Source organism: Pleurodeles waltl, chromosome 12, assembly GCF_031143425.1.
Source record: "Pleurodeles waltl isolate 20211129_DDA chromosome 12, aPleWal1.hap1.20221129, whole genome shotgun sequence".
NCBI lineage: Eukaryota > Metazoa > Chordata > Amphibia > Caudata > Salamandridae > Pleurodeles > Pleurodeles waltl.
Window position 1 is genome coordinate 208511958 of NC_090451.1, and position 21354 is coordinate 208533311.

The 21354-nt window shown below is 45.8% G+C and overlaps 1 protein-coding gene across 1 annotated transcript in view; it reads left to right on the forward strand.

The window, feature by feature from the left end:
- The window catches only part of SPG7 (SPG7 matrix AAA peptidase subunit, paraplegin), a 462707-nt gene that overhangs the window by 149158 nt on the left and 292195 nt on the right, over positions 1-21354 (forward strand). Inside the window, exon 8 of the mRNA XM_069216631.1 lies at positions 19668-19830. Within this exon, the coding sequence (XP_069072732.1) occupies positions 19668-19830 (163 nt within the window). The remainder of the gene's footprint in view (positions 1-19667; positions 19831-21354) is intronic.

Below are 21354 nucleotides of genomic sequence, written 5' to 3' on the forward strand. Positions count from 1 at the left end.
ATTAGAGCGGGGCTGATTGCTTTTGATTAGAGCGGGGCTGATTGCTTTTGATTAGAGCGGGGCTGATTGCTTTTGATTAGAGCGGGGCTGATTGCTTTTGATTAGAGCGGGCTGATTGCTTTTGATTAGAGCGGGGCTGATTGCTTTTGATTGGAGCGGGGCTGATTGCTTTTGATTGGAGCGGGGCTGATTGCTTTTGATTGGAGCGGGGCTGATTGCTTTTGATTGGAGCGGGGCTGATTGCTTTGGATTGGCGTGGGGCATAGGGCCGATTGCTTTGGATTGGAGCAGGGCTGATTGGATTGGAGCGGGCTGATTGCTTTGGATTGGAGCGGGCTGATTGCTTTGGATTGGAGCGGGGTTGATTGCTTTGGATTGGAGCGGGGTTGATTGCTTTGGATTGGAGCGGGTTGGGGCTGATTGCTTTGGATTGGAGCGGGGTTGATTGCTTTGGATTGGAGCGGGGTTGATTGCTTTGGATTGGAGCGGGGTTGATTGCTTTGGATTGGAGCGGGGTTGATTGCTTTGGATTGGAGCGGGGTTGATTGCTTTGGATTGGAGCGGGGTTGATTGCTTTGGATTAGAGCGGGGCAGATTGCTTTGGATTAGAGCGGGGCAGATTGTTTTGGATTGGAGCGGGGCAGATTGTTTTGGATTGGAGCGGGGCAGATTGTTTTGGATTGGAGCGGGGCAGATTGTTTTGGATTGGAGCGGGGCAGATTGTTTTGGATTGGAGCGGGGCAGATTGTTTTGGATTGGAGCGGGGCAGATTGTTTTGGATTGGAGCGGGGCAGATTGTTTTGGATTGGAGCGGGGCAGATTGTTTTGGATTGGAGCGGGGCAGATTGTTTTGGATTGGAGCGGGGCAGATTGTTTTGGATTGGAGCGGGGCAGATTGTTTTGGATTGGAGCGGGGCAGATTGTTTTGGATTGGAGCGGGGCAGATTGTTTTGGATTGGAGCGGGGCAGATTGTTTTGGATTGGAGCGGGGCAGATTGTTTTGGATTGGAGCGGGGCAGATTGTTTTGGATTGGAGCGGGGCAGATTAGAGTGGAGTGGATTCGGAGGATTGGAGTGAAATGGATTGGGGTGAGTGGTTTTTATTTGAGTGGGGAGGAATTGGATTGGAGTGGGTGGTTTTGGTTTGATCTGGGGTGGATGATGTGGGTTGGATTAGCATTGATTGGAGTAGGGTGTATTGGGGTGTTCGGCACAATTAGGTGTTAAAACATAGGTTCGGAAATAACACATAACCAAAAGAAATATGTTGCTTTGCAATATTTAGATCACGGTAATCGTCATCATTTGAGAACAGTGCCCTCTAGCAAAAACAAAACATGAGTGCAAAGTGAGAAAATAGGACTTTGCAAAATAAAATAAAGTTAACTATAGAAAATACAACTTTGCAATTTTGTTTGCCCTGCTGGGCAGTCACACAATTCTGTTTGCAGGGCAGTAGTCGTTAAAAAGAATGAAATAGTACCTCTGTCATGTCGGGAGCAGTGCCCAGGCACTGATTAAGTGCTTGGTCCCTGCTCCCCAGAGGGTAATGGAAGCGATGCCAGGCCTGCAGTGATGAATTATGAGGCTGTAAAGAAGAGTTCCAGGCAAGTCAACAAATGCTAAGCAACAGGCGTGGGCTCCAAGCCCTTTTTTGTTAACATAAGTGTGTCGCAAGCAAAACACATGTGCTAGGGCTTGCTCCCGCTGGCTCAACTCTAAAAAGCACGTTTTTAGCCAAAGTTTAAGGTTTGGTAGGCCTTCTTGGTTAAAAAAGAAAAGCATTGTGAGATCCTCACAAGTCACACCACCCTGGCCTCGGTTAGGTGACTACCATTTCAATCTGTTGCGGGCAAGACAGAGGCCAAAATCCCTAGTTTCCCACGTTGCTAAACCGGGTCATTTTTCTCTCAGAGTTTTGATGTCTCAGTGTTGTTTTGGAGAGATTTGTGTTTCAGATGCTAGGCCCAGCTACATAGTGGTATGCCTTTTTTTATCAGGAGAAGTGTAGAAAAGGTAGGTGATAGGAATTTTGGGGATCCCCTCAACTTCCAGAGCTTTCTCTCTAAGAAATGTGAGATAATGGGTGTTTGTTCCAAAGTCTGATGTTTGCTTTGTTGTCTGGATAAAAAAAAAACATTGTGTGATCTGCATAAGTCAATCCACTATATACTTCCCTCGGTGTCTAGTTTTCAGAAATGTCTGAGTTTTATAAGTTTTCCTGGACCCCCATTGTTAAAACAAAAATGTGCAATGTGATCTCACCTAGCCAGGAGGTACCATGGTTATCTGGAACTGTGTTGGAACACAAAATAGTAGAACATTGGTTATTTCCAACTGGATTTCTCTACAATTTTGTCTTCCAAATGTGAGCCAGTGTGCAAGAAAGACGACATTCTGCAAAATGCCCTTCTGAATCACATGATAGTATGGGTAACCCCAAATTTTGAGGTGTACAAATAACTACTGTTCCTAAATTCTGGCTCATATTTCAGAAATGTGCAAGTTTCCTACATAACCATTTTTCATTCATTGTATATTACTACAATGAACACACACAATGAAAATTCACTATAAGCTGCTGCTCAGTTGTTGGCTCTAGCTATCATGTTGTTTGGGGAACCTACAAACCCTATGCCCAGAAAGGTCTGTCGGACTTAACAGTATATTGGTTTTGTAAATTGTAATTGTAATTGTGACAAAAAAAGATTGATGAAAACTTTGTCACCATTGGTCATTGTTTCCCTACTTTTTCATAGTTTTTTATTTCAACAATTAGTTTCTTTTAACCTTGAGGGATCTATAAAGATGACCCCTTGCTGAATTTAGGGTATTCTCTGTTTCAGTAATGTATAGCTTTCCAGAATCACCCATGGGTTTCATATCTGTTTTCACTGTAAACTGCAAATAGGTGGAAACCACAAAATTTAGCAAAACTTGACCACTTCTTAGAAAAATGCAAAAGCCGTTAAAATGTTATTTGCTAATGCTGTGGTTGGTCATGGAAGCTGAAAAGATAGTTCTCCAGTATTGAATCTTTTATAGATTCACATACTTGAGTCTTCCCTGTTGTCATGGTGGGAGCCTCACGGTATTGTAAAATAAGCAGTACCTGTAGGAAGTTCACCTGGTGTGTGGTGGACACCTATGGTGTTGGCACCTTATCCCAGGTCCATGCAACCCTTATTAGTGAATAAACACAGTGTCTAGGAAGACAGGGCTCTCTATAGGTAGCTGTGGATGAGCAGCCAAGACTTATCTAGGAGGCATGCAAAGCTTATGCAATACCACAATAGTCGCACAGTAACGTATCACACATGAAAGGAACCACACAGTGTTAAAAAATAAAGGTACTTTAGTACAGTAACACTACACTAGAATAATTAATGGGCAGTCCCCCCAACTGGAGGTAAGTACACACTAATATATATATATATATATATATATATATATATATATATATATATATATATACACACACACACATTAGCAATCAGAAATTAGCATAGAAACAACAAGCATTGGCAAGAATTATAGAAAATAGTGAGGGCCCTAGGGGGGGACCAACCCATATACTAAAATAGTGGAATGTGAAGTAAAGTCCCCCACCCAAGGATATGGAGTCATTAGAGAGAAGCTGGAAGAACCTGGGACCCCAAGAGGTGAGTACTTGAGTAATCCCCAGCGACCAGGAGAGCAGAGGTAAGTACCTGGTCTTCCCAAGGACTAACAAGAGGAGTTAGAAAATGGATTGTGCAAGAACAGGACCAGACTAGAAGAAACCAAAGGTGGACTCTGGAAGAAGATGACCTGCAAAAGAAGAGGACAGAGTTGAAGGGGGAAGAAGACGACCAGCTGTGAAGAGGAGCCCTTGGAGTGGTGCAGATGGTGTCCCACGTCGGTCGTCGGGTCACAGATGGTCAGTGGTGTAGGAGAACCACCAACAGGCCTTGGCAAATGCAAGAGGAGCAGAAGAAGAGTTGCAAGGCTGAAGAGGACCAGCAAGGTTCAGGGAACTTAACTCTTGGAGGGGAGTCCAGGCTGACCCTCAGCAGTCGGGAGAGTCAGCATAAGCAGTCTCAGCCTCCACAGGCAATCCACTGGCAGCAGGCACAGTAGGTTACAGTGAGACCCAGTCGGCACACCTGAAGAGATGTCCCACGTTGTTGGAGCAGCAGAGAGGAGACTGTGCTTGGCAAGGAGAAGTGCTGGGGGCCGGGGCTGCTCAGAGCCTGAAGATCCCTTGGAGCAGTAGACAACAAGCCTTCATAGCTGCAAGAGTCACGGTGAACAGGGGTACTGTCCTGCAAGGAGAGGCAAAGGCTCACTGTCTCCCAAGCTGGGCAGAGAGGACCGAGGGGGACCACACCGGACCACCACCTGTGATGCAGGATCCACACGTTTCAGGGGAGAGCAGATCCACGCAGCTGGCCATCGTTGCTGTAGGTGCCTGCAGATACAGGGAAGTGACTCCTTCATTCAAAGGGAGATTCCTTCGGATTTCCTAGTACAGCTGAAGTCTTGCCGACCCTAGAGGATGCTCAGCAGAGGAAATGTTGCACTTGCCGGAAGGAGCCGGAGAAACAATGTTGCAAGATGAGGTTGTCTCGAGAGTTGCAGTCTTGTTGGTTCTTAAAGTGTCCAATTGCGGTTTCGGTGGCCAGGAGCAGAAGTAAACGATGCAGAGGGGTCATGGTGGAGTCTTGCACGTCAAATCTGGGGACCCACTCTCAAAGGAGTCCCTAAATAGCCCTAAAAGGGGGTTTGGTCACCTTGCACGGTGACCAACTATCAGGAGGGGTCTCTGACGTCACCGGCCTGACCTGGCCACTGAGATGCTCCCAGGTGCCTCTGCACATCTTGGTTACAAGATGGCAGAATTGAGTGGCCACCTGTAGGAGCTCTGGGCACCACCCCTGGTGCGGTGATGGACAGGGGAATGGTCACTTCTCTTTCCTTTGGCCAGTTTTGCAACAGAGCAGGGACTGGGGTTAATGGACTGGTGCAAACCGATTTATGCAAGGAGGGCACCAAATGTGCCCTTCAAAGCAAACCTATGGCTTGGGGAGGTTACCTCTCCCAAGTCTTGAACACCTATTTTCAAGAGAGAGGGTGTTCCTTCCCTCTCCTACAGGAAATCCTTTCTTCTGCCTTCCCCTGTCTGAGCTGATCAAGCAGCAGGAGGGCAGAACCCTGTCTGAGGTGTGGCAGCAGTGTGGGCTGCCTGGAAAACCCTTGGAAGACTGGTAGGAGCAATGTTGGGGGGGGGTCCTCTAAGGAGCACCCAGAGTGCGGGGAATCATACAACCAATACTGGCATTAGTATTGGGGTATGATTACCACATGTTTGATACCAAGCATTTCCAGGTTCGGAGTTACCATTATGTAGCTGGACACAGGTAGTGAGTGACCATTGTCCAGTAAACGGGTAAAATGGCTTCCCCGCACTTACGAAGTCCAGTGCAATGGAACTGGAGTTCGTAGGGGCACCTCTGCTTATACATGGGTGCCCTCACACATAGAGACCTGCACCTTGCCCTCTGGGCTAAGAGGACGTACCATAGGGGTGACTTACAGTGCCCTGGTGTGGTGACCTGTGGCGAAAAGGTGCATGCACCTTTTCACACAGACTGCAATGGCAGGCCTTCAGGCACATTTTGCATAGGGTCACATTGGATTGGAGCGGGGCTGATTGCTTTTGATTAGAGCAGGGCTGATTGCTTTTGATTAGAGCGGGGCTAATTGCTTTTGATTAGAGCAGGGCTGATTGCTTTTGATTAGAGCGGGGCTGATTGCTTTTGATTAGAGCGGGGCTGATTGCTTTGATTAGAGCGGGGCTGATTGCTTTGATTAGAGCGGGGCTGATTGCTTTTGATTGGAGCGGGGCTGATTGCTTTTGATTGGAGCGGGGCTGATTGCTTTTGATTGGAGCGGGGCTGATTGCTTTGGATTGGAGCAGGGCTGATTGCTTTGGATTGGAGCGGGGCTGATTGCTTTGGATTGGAGCGGGGTTGATTGCTTTGGATTGGAGCGGGGTTGATTGCTTTGGATTGGCGTGGGGCATAGGGCCGATTGCTTTGGATTGGAGCAGGGCTGATTGGATTGGAGCGGGGCTGATTGGATTGGAGCGAGCTGATTGCTTTGGATTGGAGCGGGGCTGATTGCTTTGGATTGGAGCGGGGCTGATTGCTTTGGATTGGAGCGGGGCTGATTGCTTTGGATTGGAGCGGGGCTGATTGCTTTTGATTAGAGCGGGGCGGGGCTAATTGCTTTTGATTAGAGCGGGCCTGATTGCTTTTGATTAGAGCAGGGCTGATTGCTTTTGATTAGAGCGGGGCTGATTGCTTTGATTAGAGCGGGGCTGATTGCTTTTGATTGGAGCGGGGCTGATTGCTTTTGATTGGAGCGGGGTTGATTGCTTTTGATTGGAGCGGGCTGATTGCTTTTGATTGGAGCGGGGCTGATTGCTTTGGATTGGAGCGGGCTGATTGCTTTGGATTGGAGCGGGGCTGATTGCTTTGGATTGGAGCGGGGCTGATTGCTTTGGATTGGAGCGGGGTTGATTGCTTTGGATTGGAGCGGGGTTGATTGCTTTGGATTGGAGCGGGGCTGATTGCTTTGGATTGGAGCGGGGCTGATTGCTTTGGATTGGAGCGGGGCTGATTGCTTTGGATTGGAGCGGGGCTGATTGCTTTGGATTGGAGCGGGGTTGATTGCTTTGGATTGGAGCGGGGTTGATTGCTTTGGATTGGAGCGGGGCTGATTGCTTTGGATTGGAGCGGGGCTGATTGCTTTGGATTGGAGCGGGGCTGATTGCTTTGGATTGGAGCGGGGCTGATTGCTTTGGATTGGAGCGGGGCTGATTGCTTTGGATTGGAGCGGGGCTGATTGCTTTGGATTGGAGCGGGGCTGATTGCTTTGGATTAGAGCGGGGCTGATTGCTTTTGATTAGAGCGGGGCTAATTGCTTTTGATTAGAGCGGGGCTGATTGCTTTTGATTAGAGCGGGGCTGATTGCTTTTGATTAGAGCGGGGCTGATTGCTTTGATTAGAGCGGGGCTGATTGCTTTTGATTGGAGCGGGGCTGATTGCTTTTGATTGGAGCGGGGCTGATTGCTTTTGATTGGAGCGGGGCTGATTGCTTTGGATTGGAGCAGGGCTGATTGCTTTGGATTGGAGCGGGCTGATTGCTTTGGATTGGAGCGGGGCTGATTGCTTTGGATTGGAGCGGGGTTGATTGCTTTGGATTGGAGCGGGGTTGATTGCTTTGGATTGGAGCGGGGTTGATTGCTTTGGATTGGCGTGGGGCATAGGGCCGATTGCTTTGGATTGGAGCAGGGCTGATTGGATTGGAGCGGGGCTGATTGGATTGGAGCGAGCTGATTGCTTTGGATTGGAGCGGGGCTGATTGCTTTGGATTGGAGCGGGGCTGATTGCTTTGGATTGGAGCGGGGCTGATTGCTTTGGATTGGAGCGGGGCTGATTGCTTTGGATTGGAGCGGGGCTGATTGCTTTGGATTGGAGCGGGGCTGATTGCTTTGGATTGGAGCGGGGCTGATTGCTTTGGATTGGAGCGGGGCTGATTGCTTTGGATTGGAGCGGGGTTGATTGCTTTGGATTGGAGCGGGGTTGATTGCTTTGGATTGGAGCGGGGTTGATTGCTTTGGATTAGAGCGGGCAGATTGTTTTGGATTAGAGCGGGCAGATTGTTTTGGATTAGAGCGGGCAGATTGTTTTGGATTGGAGCGGGGCAGATTGTTTTGGATTGGAGCGGGGCAGATTGTTTTGGATTGGAGCGGGGCAGATTGTTTTGGATTGGAGCGGGGCAGATTGTTTTGGATTGGAGCGGGGCAGATTGTTTTGGATTGGAGCGGGGCAGATTGTTTTGGATTGGAGCGGGGCAGATTGTTTTGGATTGGAGCGGGGCAGATTGTTTTGGATTGGAGCGGGGCAGATTGTTTTGGATTGGAGCGGGGCAGATTGTTTTGGATTGGAGCGGGGCAGATTGTTTTGGATTGGAGCGGGGCAGATTGTTTTGGATTGGAGCGGGGCAGATTGTTTTGGATTGGAGCGGGCAGATTGTTTTGGATTGGAGCGGGCAGATTAGAGTGGAGTGGATTCGGAGGATTGGAGTGAAATGGATTTGGGTGAGTGGTTTTTATTTGAGTGGGGAGGAATTTAATTGGAGTGGGTGGTTTTGGTTTGATCTGGGGTGGATGATGTGGGTTGGATTAGCATTGATTGGAGTAGGGTGTATTGGGGTGTTCTGCACAATTAGGTGTTAAAACATAGGTTCGGAAATAACACATAACCAAAAGAAATATGTTGCTTTGCAATATTCAGATCACGGTAATCGTCATCATTTGAGAACAGTGCCCTCTAGCAAAAACAAAACATGAGTGCAAAGTGAGAAAATAGGACTTTGCAAAATAAAATAAAGTTAACTATAGAAAATACAACTTTGCAATTTTGTTTGCCCTGCTGGGCAGTCACACAATTCTGTTTGCAGGGCAGTAGTCGTTAAAAAGAATGAAATAGTACCTCTGTCATGTCGGGAGCAGTGCCCAGGCACTGATTAAGTGCTTGGTCCCTGCTCCCCAGAGGGTAATGGAAGCGATGCCAGGCCTGCAGTGATGAATTATGAGGCTGTAAAGAAGAGTTCCAGGCAAGTCAACAAATGCTAAGCAACAGGCGTGGGCTCCAAGCCCTTTTTTGTTAACATAAGTGTGTCGCAAGCAAAACACATGTGCTAGGGCTTGCTCCCGCTGGCTCAACTCTAAAAAGCACGTTTATAGACAAAGTTTAAGGTTTGGTAGGCCTTCTTGGTTAAAAAAGAAAAGCATTGTGAGATCCACACAAGTCACACCACCCTGGCCTCGGTTAGGTGACTACCATTTCAATCTGTTGCGGGCAAGACAGAGGCCAAAATCCCTAGTTTCCCACATTGCTAAACCGGGTCATTTTTCTCTCAGAGTTTTGATGTCTCAGTGTTGTTTTGGAGAGATTTGTGTTTCAGATGCTAGGCCCAGCTACATAGTGGTATGCCTTTTTTATCAGGAGAAGTGTAGAAAAGGTAGGTGATAGTAATTTTGGGGATCCCCTCAACTTCCAGAGCTTTCTCTCTTAGAAATGTGAGATAATGGGTGTTTGTTCCAAAATCTGATGTTTGCTTTGTTGTCTGGATAAAAAAAAACATTGTGTGATCTGCATAAGTCAATCCACTATATACTTCCCTCGGTGTCTAGTTTTCAGAAATGTCTGAGTTTTATAAGTTTTCCTGGACCCCCATTGTTAAAACAAAAATGTGCAATGTGATCTCACCTAGCCAGGAGGTACCATGGTTATCTGGAACTGTGTTGGAACACAAAATAGTAGAACATTGGTTATTCCCAACTGGATTTCTCTACAATTTTGTCTTCCAAATGTGAGCCAGTGTGCAAGAAAGACGACATTCTGCAAAATGCCCTTCTGAATCACATGATAGTATGGGTAACCCCAAATTTTGAGGTGTACAAATAACTACTGTTCCTAAATTCTGGCTCATATTTCAGAAATGTGCAAGTTTCCTACATAACCATTTTTCATTCATTGTATATTACTACAATGAACACACACAATGAAAATTCACTATAAGCTGCTGCTCAGTTGTTGGCTCTAGCTATCATGTTGTTTGGGGAACCTACAAACCCTATGCCCAGAAAGGTCTGTCGGACTTAACAGTATATTGGTTTTGTAAATTGTAATTGTAATTGTGACAAAAAAAGATTGATGAAAACTTTGTCACCATTGGTCATTGTTTCCCTACTTCTTCATAGTTTTTTATTTCAACAATTAGTTTCTTTTAACCTTGAGGGATCTATACAGATGACCCCTTGCTGAATTTAGGGTATTCTCTGTTTCAGTAATGTATAGCTTTCCAGAATCACCCATGGGTTTCATATCTGTTTTCACTGTAAACTGCAAATAGGTGGAAACCACAAAATTTAGCAAAACTTGACCACTTCTTAGAAAAATGCAAAAGCCGTTAAAATGTTATTTGCTAATGCTGTGGTTGGTCATGGAAGCTGAAAAGATAGTTCTCCAGTATTGAATCTTTTATAGATTCACATACTTGAGTCTTCCCTGTTGTCATGGTGGGAGCCTCACGGTATTGTAAAATAAGCAGTACCTGTAGGAAGTTCACCTGGTGTGTGGTGGACACCTATGGTGTTGGCACCTTATCCCAGGTCCATGCAACCCTTTTTAGTGAATAAACACAGTGTCTAGGAAGACAGGGCTCTCTATAGGTAGCTGTGGATGAGCAGCCAAGACTTATCTAGGAGGCATGCAAAGCTTATGCAATACCACAATAGTCGCACAGTAACGTATCACACATGAAAGGAACCACACAGTGTTAAAAAATAAAGGTACTTTAGTACAGTAACACTACACTAGAATAATTAATGGGCAGTCCCCCCAACTGGAGGTAAGTACACACTAATATATATATATATATATATATATATATACACATATATATATACACACACACACACATTAGCAATCAGAAATTAGCATAGAAACAACAAGAATTATAGAAAATAGTGAGGGCCCTGGGGGGGACCAACCCATATACTAAAATAGTGGAATGTGAAGTAAAGTCCCCCACCCAAGGATATGGAGTCATTAGAGAGAAGCTGGAAGAACCTGGGACCCCAAGAGGTGAGTACTTGAGTAATCCCCAGCGACCTGGAGAGCAGAGGTAAGTACCTGGTCTTCCCAAGGACTAACAAGAGGAGTTAGAAAATGTATTGTGCAAGAACAGGACCAGACTAGAAGAAACCAAAGGTGGACTCTGGAAGAAGATGACCTGCAAAAGAAGAGGACAGAGTTGAAGGGGGAAGAAGACGACCAGCTGTGAAGAGGAGCCCTTGGAGTGGTGCAGATGGTGTCCCACGTCGGTCGTCGGGTCACAGATGGTCAGTGGTGTAGGAGAACCACCAACAGGCCTTGGCAAATGCAAGAGGAGCAAAGGAAGAGTTGCAAGGCTGAAGAGGACCAGCAAGGTTCAGGGAACTTAACTCTTGGAGGGGAGTCCAGGCTGACCCTCAGCAGTCGGGAGAGTCAGCATAAGCAGTCTCAGCCTCCACAGGCAATCCACTGGCAGCAGGCACAGTAGGTTACAGTGAGACCCAGTCGGCACACCTGAAGAGGTGTCCCACGTTGTTGGAGCAGCAGAGAGGAGACTGTGCTTGGCAAGAAGAAGTGCTGGGGGCCGGGGCTGCTCAGAGCCTGAAGATCCCTTGGAGCAGTAGACAGCAATCCTTCATAGCTGCAAGAGTCACGGTGAACAGGGGTACTGTCCTGCAAGGAGAGGCAAAGGCTCACTGTCTCCCAAGCTGGGCAGAGAGGACCGAGGGGGACCACACCGGACCACCACCTGTGATGCAGGATTCACACGTTTCAGAGGAGAGCAGATCCACGCAGCTGGCCATCGTTGCTGTAGGTGCCTGCAGATACAGGGAAGTGACTCCTTCATTCAAAGGGAGATTCCTTCGGATTTCCTAGTACAGCTGAAGTCTTGCCGACCCTAGAGGATGCTCAGCAGAGGAAATGTTGCACTTGCCGGAAGGAGCCGGAGAAACAATGTTGCAAGATGAGGTTGTCTCGAGAGTTGCAGTCTTGTTGGTTCTTAAAGTGTCCAATTGCGGTTTCGGTGGCCAGGAGCAGAAGTAAACGATGCAGAGGGGTCATGGTGGAGTCTTGCACGTCAAATCTGGGGACCCACTCTCAAAGGAGTCCCTAAATAGCCCTAAAAGGGGGTTTGGTCACCTTGCACGGTGACCAACTATCAGGAGGGGTCTCTGACGTCACCGGCCTGACCTGGCCACTGAGATGCTCCCAGGTGCCTCTGCACATCTTGGTTACAAGATGGCAGAATTGAGTGGCCACCTGTAGGAGCTCTGGGCACCACCCCTGGTGCGATGATGGACAGGGGAATGGTCACAGGGACTGGGGTTAATGGACTGGTGCAAACCGATTTATGCAAGGAGTGCACCAAATGTGCCCTTCAAAGCAAACCTATGGCTTTGGGAGGTTACCTCTCCCAAGTCTTGAACACCTATTTTCAAGAGAGAGGGTGTTCCTTCCCTCTCCTACAGGAAATCCTTTCTTCTGCCTTCCCCTGTCTGAGCTGATCAAGCAGCAGGAGGGCAGAACCCTGTCTGAGGTGTGGCAGCAGTGTGGGCTGCCTGGAAAACCCTTGGAAGACTGGTAGGAGCAATGTTGGGGGGGGTCCTCTAAGGAGCACCCAGAGTGCGGGGAATCATACAACCAATACTGGCACTAGTATTGGGGTATGATTACCACATGTTTGATACCAAGCATTTCCAGGTTCGGAGTTACCATTATGTAGCTGGACACAGGTAGTGAGTGACCATTGTCCAGTAAACGGGTAAAATGGCTTCCCCGCACTTACGAAGTCCAGTGCAATGGAACTGGAGTTCGTAGGGGCACCTCTGCTTATACATGGGTGCCCTCACACATAGAGACCTGCACCTTGCCCTCTGGGCTAAGAGGACGTACCATAGGGGTGACTTACAGTGCCCTGGTGTGGTGACCTGTGGCGAAAGGGTGCATGCACCTTTTCACACAGACTGCAATGGCAGGCCTTCAGGCACATTCTGCATAGGGTCTCATGGGTGGCATAATACGTGCTGCAGCCCATGGGGGACCCCTGAGTGTCCCAATGTCCTGGGTGCCTAAGTGCCATATAGTAGGGTCTTATAAGGGGACAACAGTATGCCAATTGTGGAGTGCACAAAGGTCCTGCGTAACCAAATTTTGGGGGAGAGAGCACAATCACTAGGGTCCTGGTTAGCAGGATCCCAGTAAAGACAGTCTAAGCACACTGATGGGCAAACCGTGGGGGTAACCATGCCAAAAAGAGGGTACTTTCCTACAGTACAAAAAGTACATTAACAGGCCATAGAAAGTCAATTGACGTTGTTAACCAATTCACATTGTTTTAATAGACACAAACTACAGCCAGTTAGAGGCTGGACTCATGACCACTTCACACCAGCAGAGCCACTCTTCCTCAGATTTCTAACCACATGTCGTGTGTGAGGGATACTCACTGAGCTCTGCTCAGTTGCCTCAGTTTGTGAACTTTTAACCTCTTTTACAGTTAAGGACCTGTTGGTATCATCTTTGAGGTACTGCACTTTATTTATTTTTACCATGTCTGAGGGATTTAAAATGAGGCTTTCCAGGACCTGTAGATCATGTGGAAAAGCAAGACCGTTTTCTGAGGACCCTCACAAGGAGTGCCCCTGTTGCCTCCATCCAAACCATGTGCCTAAGGACTGTAAACACTGCAGAACTTTCCCTGCAGAATCTCTAAAGGACAGAGAAGCCAGATGCTGTTATGGCTGCAAAAGAAAAAATCCAGATCAAATTCTGGATCTGAGGAGGAGGAAGGACCTAGTCACATTTCTCAGGAGCACAAATGTAAAAATGAGGGCTCAGCCTCATTTATAAAGGACTTTAAGAATCTCAAAACTAAAGATAAGGACAGAACAGAAGAAATCAAAATCTTTTTCTTCGTGCCTGTTACACCTCAAAAAAGAGACCGTCAACTGACCCGTCGGCCTGAAAGGTAGCGTCAGCGAAGATTTTGTCGACGGCTATTTCTTCAGTGAACACAGTCACATCGATGATGACAACTACCATAACCACAACCACTTTGTAGACGGCAGCTTTGCCGAAGACCACCACCTTGTGGTCGACAGCGACATCAGCTACACAGTCGACCACTGTCCAATCGACACCACCAGTTGTGGCCGCTGCGTCGACAGTTTTCAAATCACCATCGATGAGACCTGTGTCACAGAACATTGCATCGTCGGCAAGAGAGAAAACTACAGCCTTCATATCTGCAAAGCTAAAAACCAGCTTTAACATCTCCCCACTGCCTCATCTTCTAGCTACAGAAGAATCAGAAGACAGGGGCAAGTTCGGGTTCACATACAGCCCATCACAGCTGCCTGTAAAATACCAGGACTCGGAGGATGATGCGGCCAACCTAGGCAAAGACACTTCCAGTGACTTGGAAGGTTACTACTCTTTTTCATTCTGTGATCAGCCCATCTCCCACAGATATGACTCTTTTCAAGAGCACTATCCCTACGATGAGCAAGAAGAGGAGGAGCAACACCATGTGCAAAAAGAGACCATCTCAATCCCTATTTCACTGGTATGTATATGATTTTAGATATATGCTCAGTGATTAATACAAACACTTCCCAGGTTCACATGCACCAACCACTCTCACTCCGGGAAGTACGGTACCACTCGTTGGGCAGCACCTACCTGCAACCCCTATACCAGAGGAGACTGGAGAGCAAAGAGCAGAAACACCCATTGTAACAATAAGAGATGACTATATAGAAAGTGATCAGGATGACCAGCCTGAAGAAGAATTGCTTAATGACCTTGGTACACCTGGAGACGAATGGGGCGATTATGTTACCCCTTCATCTCCTTCACCAACACCATCTCCAGCTCAATCCCCACCTGAGGATATTGGGGAATTCCATGAGATAATGGAGCGAGCATCCAAGAGGTTCGATTTGCCTCTTCCAGCTAAGCAGACTGGTTGCTTTCTGTATGATTTTAAAGATTCAATAAGAAAATCTTTCCATTCTATCCCAATTATAGTTCATATGTGGGAGGGAGATCTAAAATTGATGAGACATTCTGCATCGGTCCCTCATGTGGTCCCACGGATGGAGAAGAAATACAAAGCCCCGGTTGCCTCACCAGCCTGCCTAATAGGACATCCTGGAGTGGATTCTATGGTGATACAAGCAGCTCAAAGACGTTCACAGAACCCATCAGCCCCTTGTTCAACTCCACCAGACAAAGAAGGCCATAGATTAGATAACATAGGAAAACGTTTTGCTGCAATGTCAGCCACATCCATTAGAGCATCATATGCATTGGCCATTCTAGCTTGATAGGATAGGCAGATGTGGTCAGATCTCGCTCTGCTTCTTGATCATCTGCCGGAGGACAAACGGAAGGACGCCAAGGAGATCCTAGAGGAAGGTGTCAAAGCTTCCTCTGAGATAATCGACACAACCGTGGACTTGTCTTTGCAATGGGGCAGAGGGCTTTATTCAAACTTCTCCCTAATACAGAAAAGGGCCAGGAAATGAAGGCAGGTCCTGGATCTCAGGCAACTAAACAAATACATAAAAAAGCAACCCTTTTGCATGCTGTCATTTTAGGAGACCCTTCCCATGATCAACAAAGGGGATTTCACGATGTCTTAGTATCTTCTAGATGCACATTTTCACATATGCAGCAGGCATCTGCAATTTTTAAGGTTTGAGGTGGTGATGTCTGTCCCACCACCAATTCAGAGTTCTCCCTTTCGGGCTAAGGTCGGCCCCAAGAGTATAGAGTGCATGGCACCAGTAACGGCCTTCCTCAGAAGACAGGGTCACCAGGTATTTCCTTACCAGGATGACTGGTTGATCAAAGGTCCAACATTCCATGTTGCAAGAGACTCTACCATAGATTGCAAGCAGCTTTTCAAGTCTCTGAAGCTTCAGGTAATTGCGAAAAAGTTGTCTCATTCCAGCTCAGTCTTGACTTTTCTAGGAGCCATTCTAGCCAAAGCTTACCCAGCCAGGTAAAGAATACTCTGGTCTGGCCTCTTCTCTGCAGGTAAGAAAGTTAGCTTCAGTGGGGATGTACAAGTCAATGTTGGGGATGCTATCCTCATGTATCCCATTGATTCTAAACTGTCATTTTAAGGATTAGTCCTTTACAAGAGCAGCTCGACACTCAGTGGGTTCAGGCCACGATTCGTTCGAGGACGTCATTAACATCACACCTACCATGACTAAAGCTCTATCGTGGTGGAGAAAGGAAAGCAACATATCTCCAGGTCTCTCATTCGAAGCAACGCAACCGAGTTTCATAATGACAATGCGTGCCTCATTAGAAGGCTGGGAAGCACATCTTCAGGAACTACTAATCTCTTGGAAATGGTCCTCAAAAGAGGTTCAGAAACACATCAGTCCCTTAGAGTTGAGAGCTGTCTTCCTGGGCCTCCAATAATTTCCTCCCAGAATTCACGGCTCCTCTGTCCTAGTCAGTATGGACAACACCACTACAGTGTTTTACCTAGCAAAGAAAGGTGGCACAAGGTTGCAGACCCTTTTGTCTCAGGCCCAGCAGATTTGGGAATGGTTGCTGAAACACAACATATCACTGAAAATAGAGCATGTCCCACGCATAGACAGTGGGCAGGCAGACTGTCTAAGCGTTGTGTCTGCTCAATGCTGAGAGTGGGAAATAGTAAAAAAACTGCTCCTCAGGTCTTCAGGAACTGAGGCACACCAGCTGGTGACCTGTTCGCAAATCTATCCAACAAGAAGTGCCAGAGATTTACCAGCAGATTCTCACAGAAAGGGTCTTTGGGAAATGCGCTCCGGATTCAATGGAAGGGAATGTTTGCATATGCCTTTCCACCATTTCCAGGTGCTGCGCAAGGAGAGGAGAGAGCCATGTCACCTCATTCTAATAGCCTCAGGCTGGCTGAGAAAATACTGGTACACGGAGCCCCTCCTTCTGTCGATATTCCTGCCCATACACTTCCAACCAAGGAGCAATCTAATATCAATGAGCAACGGACAGAATCTGTATCCTCAGATACAATCTCTCAATTTATCAGCATATCACCTCATGAGCATGAGTTCAGATCCTTAGTAATACCAGAGGAATACAGATCTATACTGGGACAGGCAAGAGCTTTTTCCACAAATACATCTTACGCTGCAAAGTGGAAGATATTGTGTCAGTGGTGTATCAGAGAAATAAGAACCACCCATTTTATTCTGCCCCAGAGCAAATAGTACCGTATCTCCTGCACTTGGCTAAGTCAGGCTTAGTGCTATTTTCCATAAAGGCGCATTTAGCAGCAGTCTCCAGATTCCATAGAAAACCTGGTGAAGTCTCTCTATGGTCCTACAGCCTAGTAAAATAATTCATTAAAGGCCTTTTCAGAGTCTACCCAGCTAATTAAGCCTCCTTTTAGACCCTTCGTAAGGTAACATGAAGTATGCCTCATTTTAAGCGACCCTTCTTGTAGCCCTTATGTCAGCCAGGATATTTAGGGAAATTCAGGCTTTTTCTGTCTTCCGAGCCTTTCCTGCAGGTCAAAAACGAGAAGTTGCTCTTGAGAACAAATCCAAAATTAATTCCTAACATTCCTTCCTCTTTACATCTAAATGAGCCAGTAATCTTGACATAATATTTCAAAGACCCTTCTTCTTCGGAGGAGGAAACTCTTTGCTCTTTTGATGTAAGATGATGCTTAAAATTCTACATCTGCTGCATAAAACCTTTCAGGAAATCGGATCAATTGTTCATTTCCTTCGCACCTCCCAGAAAGGGGAGAACGGTTTCTAGAAGCATCATTGCTCTATGGATATAGTCAGCTATTACATTTTGTCATGACAAGGCGGGAAGACCGCTATCCAGGAACGTGACAGCACACTGGACTAGAAAGATGGCCACATCAACTGCCTTATGCGTGGGAGTGTCGCTCCCAGATATTTGCAGGCTTGCAACTTGGTCTAATGTGCACACTTTATCCAAGCATTATTGTTTGGAATCAGCATGGAAAGCTGATACAGCCGCCGGCCAGGCAGTCTTACGCCACCTCTTTGATCAAGGTACTGGTTTATATTACACCTTATCTGACTGTTTCTATCATTCGCTATAGTTATATATATATATTTTGGTTTTTTTCTTATAAGTGGTCTGTTATCGTGTGCTATACATTTCACAGTAGTTTGAAGCTTATGTTGAGTACCTTTTATCTGTCGCATGGTTATGCCTAAACGTGCTACGTTATCTACTGCTAGCTATTCTGATTCAAGCATGTGAATCTATGGAAGATTTGATACTGGAGAAAAAAACTAGTTACTTACCTGTACACTGTGGTTCTCCAGTATTGGCATATTTCATTGATTTACAATCGGGCCACCCACCACCCTGTATAGGCATACCACTCAACTATATTTATATCCACACTTATGCTAAGAAATCTGAGGAAGAGTGGCTCTGCTGTGGTGAAGTGGTCCTGGGTCCAGCCTGTGGTAGGCTGAAGTTTGTGTCTATTAAAACAATGTGAGTTTGTTAACAATGTCAATTGATTTTTTTTTATGGTTTGTTAATTTACTTTTGGCACTACTTATTTTAAAATACCGTGGGACTCCCACCATGACGATGGGGAAGATTCAAGCATGTGAATTTATGAAAGATGTTGATGCGGGAGAACCACAATGTGCAGGTAACAAACTAGTTTTTAATCCTAGCACAGCAAACCTTTTGTTGATGCCACCTTTGGGGAAAAAAATATGTTTTCCTGCACAGCACCACATTCCCAGTTTTTCCCCAAAAACATAAATTTAGATATATTTTGGCGATTTATCGGTTCTGTCCAGAGGGTTCTAAGACCCTAGTTACTGTATAAATCTCCAGGATGTTGCAAAAAAAGGACCCACAACTAACATAGCTACCTTTAGTGGAAAAAGGTTATAAAGCTCTTGCTGCCAACTAACCCAAACATCCAAAAAAGGGCTCTGTGCCGAGGGAGAATGGATTATCAGTCAAGTGGCTATCTCCTTCAGTTTTCAGATTCCCACTGGGCATCTGCTTTGAAGTGCTTAACTCACTAAAGACTGTTCCATAGGGTGGTTTGTGGCTATGTGGCTCCAAGTTTGAACTCTTGCACAGTCTCCTAGACTTGATGTTTAATGCCACTTCAATGGAATTTGTTCTATGTGTTGTTTCCGCCACCATATCATGTTGGTATGAGATCATTCAGTGCAGTGCTTGTAATCCTGTTATTCAGTCAATTTTTCCACATTTACCCTCTTCACTCTTTTGCTGATGCAACATTTGATAACTTGTTTTAACACCTTGATATTTGGCCCTTACCACTCATTGGGTTAACTTGGCTCGATCATAAACCATAAAACAAGCATGTGCAAAGCAAATAGATTGCTGTTGGAATGCTCCTTTTTGAATTTGTCAATGCTTGTTTTGACATTTTTTTTGTAAATATTATTTGTGAGGCAGCTGCTAGGCCTTCGGCTATATGAAAACTAAAAATATTTTTTGGTCTCAGAAAGTATACATTTCCATACTAGTGCCTAACAATGAAGGAAACTACTTTGTGTACAAATGTGCTCCTTGTGAAAGAGCAGAATGCCATCACTTATAGTGATGTTAGCCAGTGGCTGAAGAGGGTTGCACCATTGTCCCATGCAGTGGGCAGAAATAAAATCTGAATGATAAAATCTGAATGACACAACAACATACCTGTGGATGAAGAGGGACTGCTGAAAGCCACTACATTGAAGGTCTGGGATGCACTTGACGTGCCAAAGAGCAGTTGCAGTTCTGTTAGTCAAATGTTATTTTCTTTCTGGTATTGGGACAAAGCAGTACTGTGTTTAGCATATACAATCTATCCCATGTAATGTGTATTTTTTGTGTATCTGTAACTTTGAGACTAAAGATGTAAATGGCTTTGATGATCAAATAGGGGTAATCAATCTGTTTGTAAACAAAAATATAAATAGCTTACCATTTTATTTTACTTAGAGCCCCGAGCGCTACCTGCAGCTTGGCGCAAAAGTCCCTAAGGGATCCCTTCTTCTAGGACCGCCAGGCTGTGGAAAAACCTTGTTGGCGAAAGCAGTGGCAACTGAAGCACAAGTTCCATTCCTGGCAATGGCTGGATCAGAATTTGTGGAAGTGATTGGAGGTAGGGTATGATTGAGTGGTCTTCAGTTTATTAACCATTATTAATGCAAATCTTTCTTTCTTTGTTTCTTTGTTTTTGGCTGCATACACAAAACTTAATGGAGCAGGCATCACTTGTGTTACTCTTGCTGATATACATTTAAGGTCTAAGTGCTGTAGTAGCACTATACGTACAGCGCCAGTGAACAGCTAACCCTTTCATTTGTCTACGCATTGATACTTTAGTGGTGTAACAGGATTTGGGAGTTTCACTCTCTCAGGAATACGGCAAAAAGTAGGTCGACCTGAACTCTTTGCAAGCTCAATATAAATATGTTTATCCTCAGTGTGATAAAATACAATTTTTAAATCTTGTCAACATGAAGCCTCTGCTTTGCCTGAGCAGATATCTGGTAAAGATATTTAATGTGTTATTTGTTCATGACCTGACTGGCAGAGACATCATGACTGAAAACCTAGGCAGGTAAACCAATTTACCCACGTTGTTTTTGGGTGTAAAATATTTATTTTTTGTTGAAAACTAACCAGGTGACTAAAACTAAACAGGCCATAGACTCAGCTTGGCTTACACCATTATCTACCTTAATAACATCCCCTAGAGCAGGTGAAACCCCTCATATCTCACACTTGCAATTTACAATTGATTCAGACCATTTTTATAACTAATTTTTGCATGAATCTCCCAGTGAGCCTTCATTACAATCTAGGCTTCATTCACCAGGTTTTGGTGGTTACAGGGGCATTCCTCTGATAATTAATTTTATCCTTTTTTTTCTGACTGTCATGGAAGTCTGGTAAGGGTACATGCAGGTTCATCTTGTCAAATCATTGCTCTTCCTCTTACGTTTGCACTCACCTGCACTCTCCTTCCAGTTCTACATACTTTTCAATCAATGTATAGGCTCTTAAGGGAATGGCCTTGTTATCTCACATAGTGGGTGAAAATCCTGGCATTACAACCAAAATACTGTTTATTTCAGGGTCTCTCCATGAGGATGCAAGGTTAGTTCACTGAAAATACATTTGAAGTTCTCCGGAACTAGGGACCTTTCTCAGGATAGCTTGAGATAGGCCCCTGTTAATATGCCCTTTGTAGGAAAGTCACTCTTTTTGGTATAGTTGCTCTACATTTTGCCTGTTTATCAGTGTGCTTAGACCGTTTTCACTGGGATCCCACTAACCAGGACCCCCATATGATTGTGCTCTCTCCTCTAAACGTGGTTGCTATGATACTCTTAAACCCCACAGTTGGCATACCTTTAAGTCCACAGTACATGGTACTTGGGTACCCAGGGCATTGGTATGCCAGGTGTCCCTCATGGGCTGCAGCATGTATGATGCCTCCCACAGGAGCCCATGCAAAATGTGTCTTCAGGCCTGCCATTGTAGCCTGTGTGAAAACGTGCATGCATCCTTTCACTCCTGGTCACTACACCAGATCACTCTAAGCCACAGCTGTGGTAGGCCCTCCTGGCCCATAAGGCAGGGTGCAGGTTCTGGTGTGTGAGGGCACCCGTGCATGAGT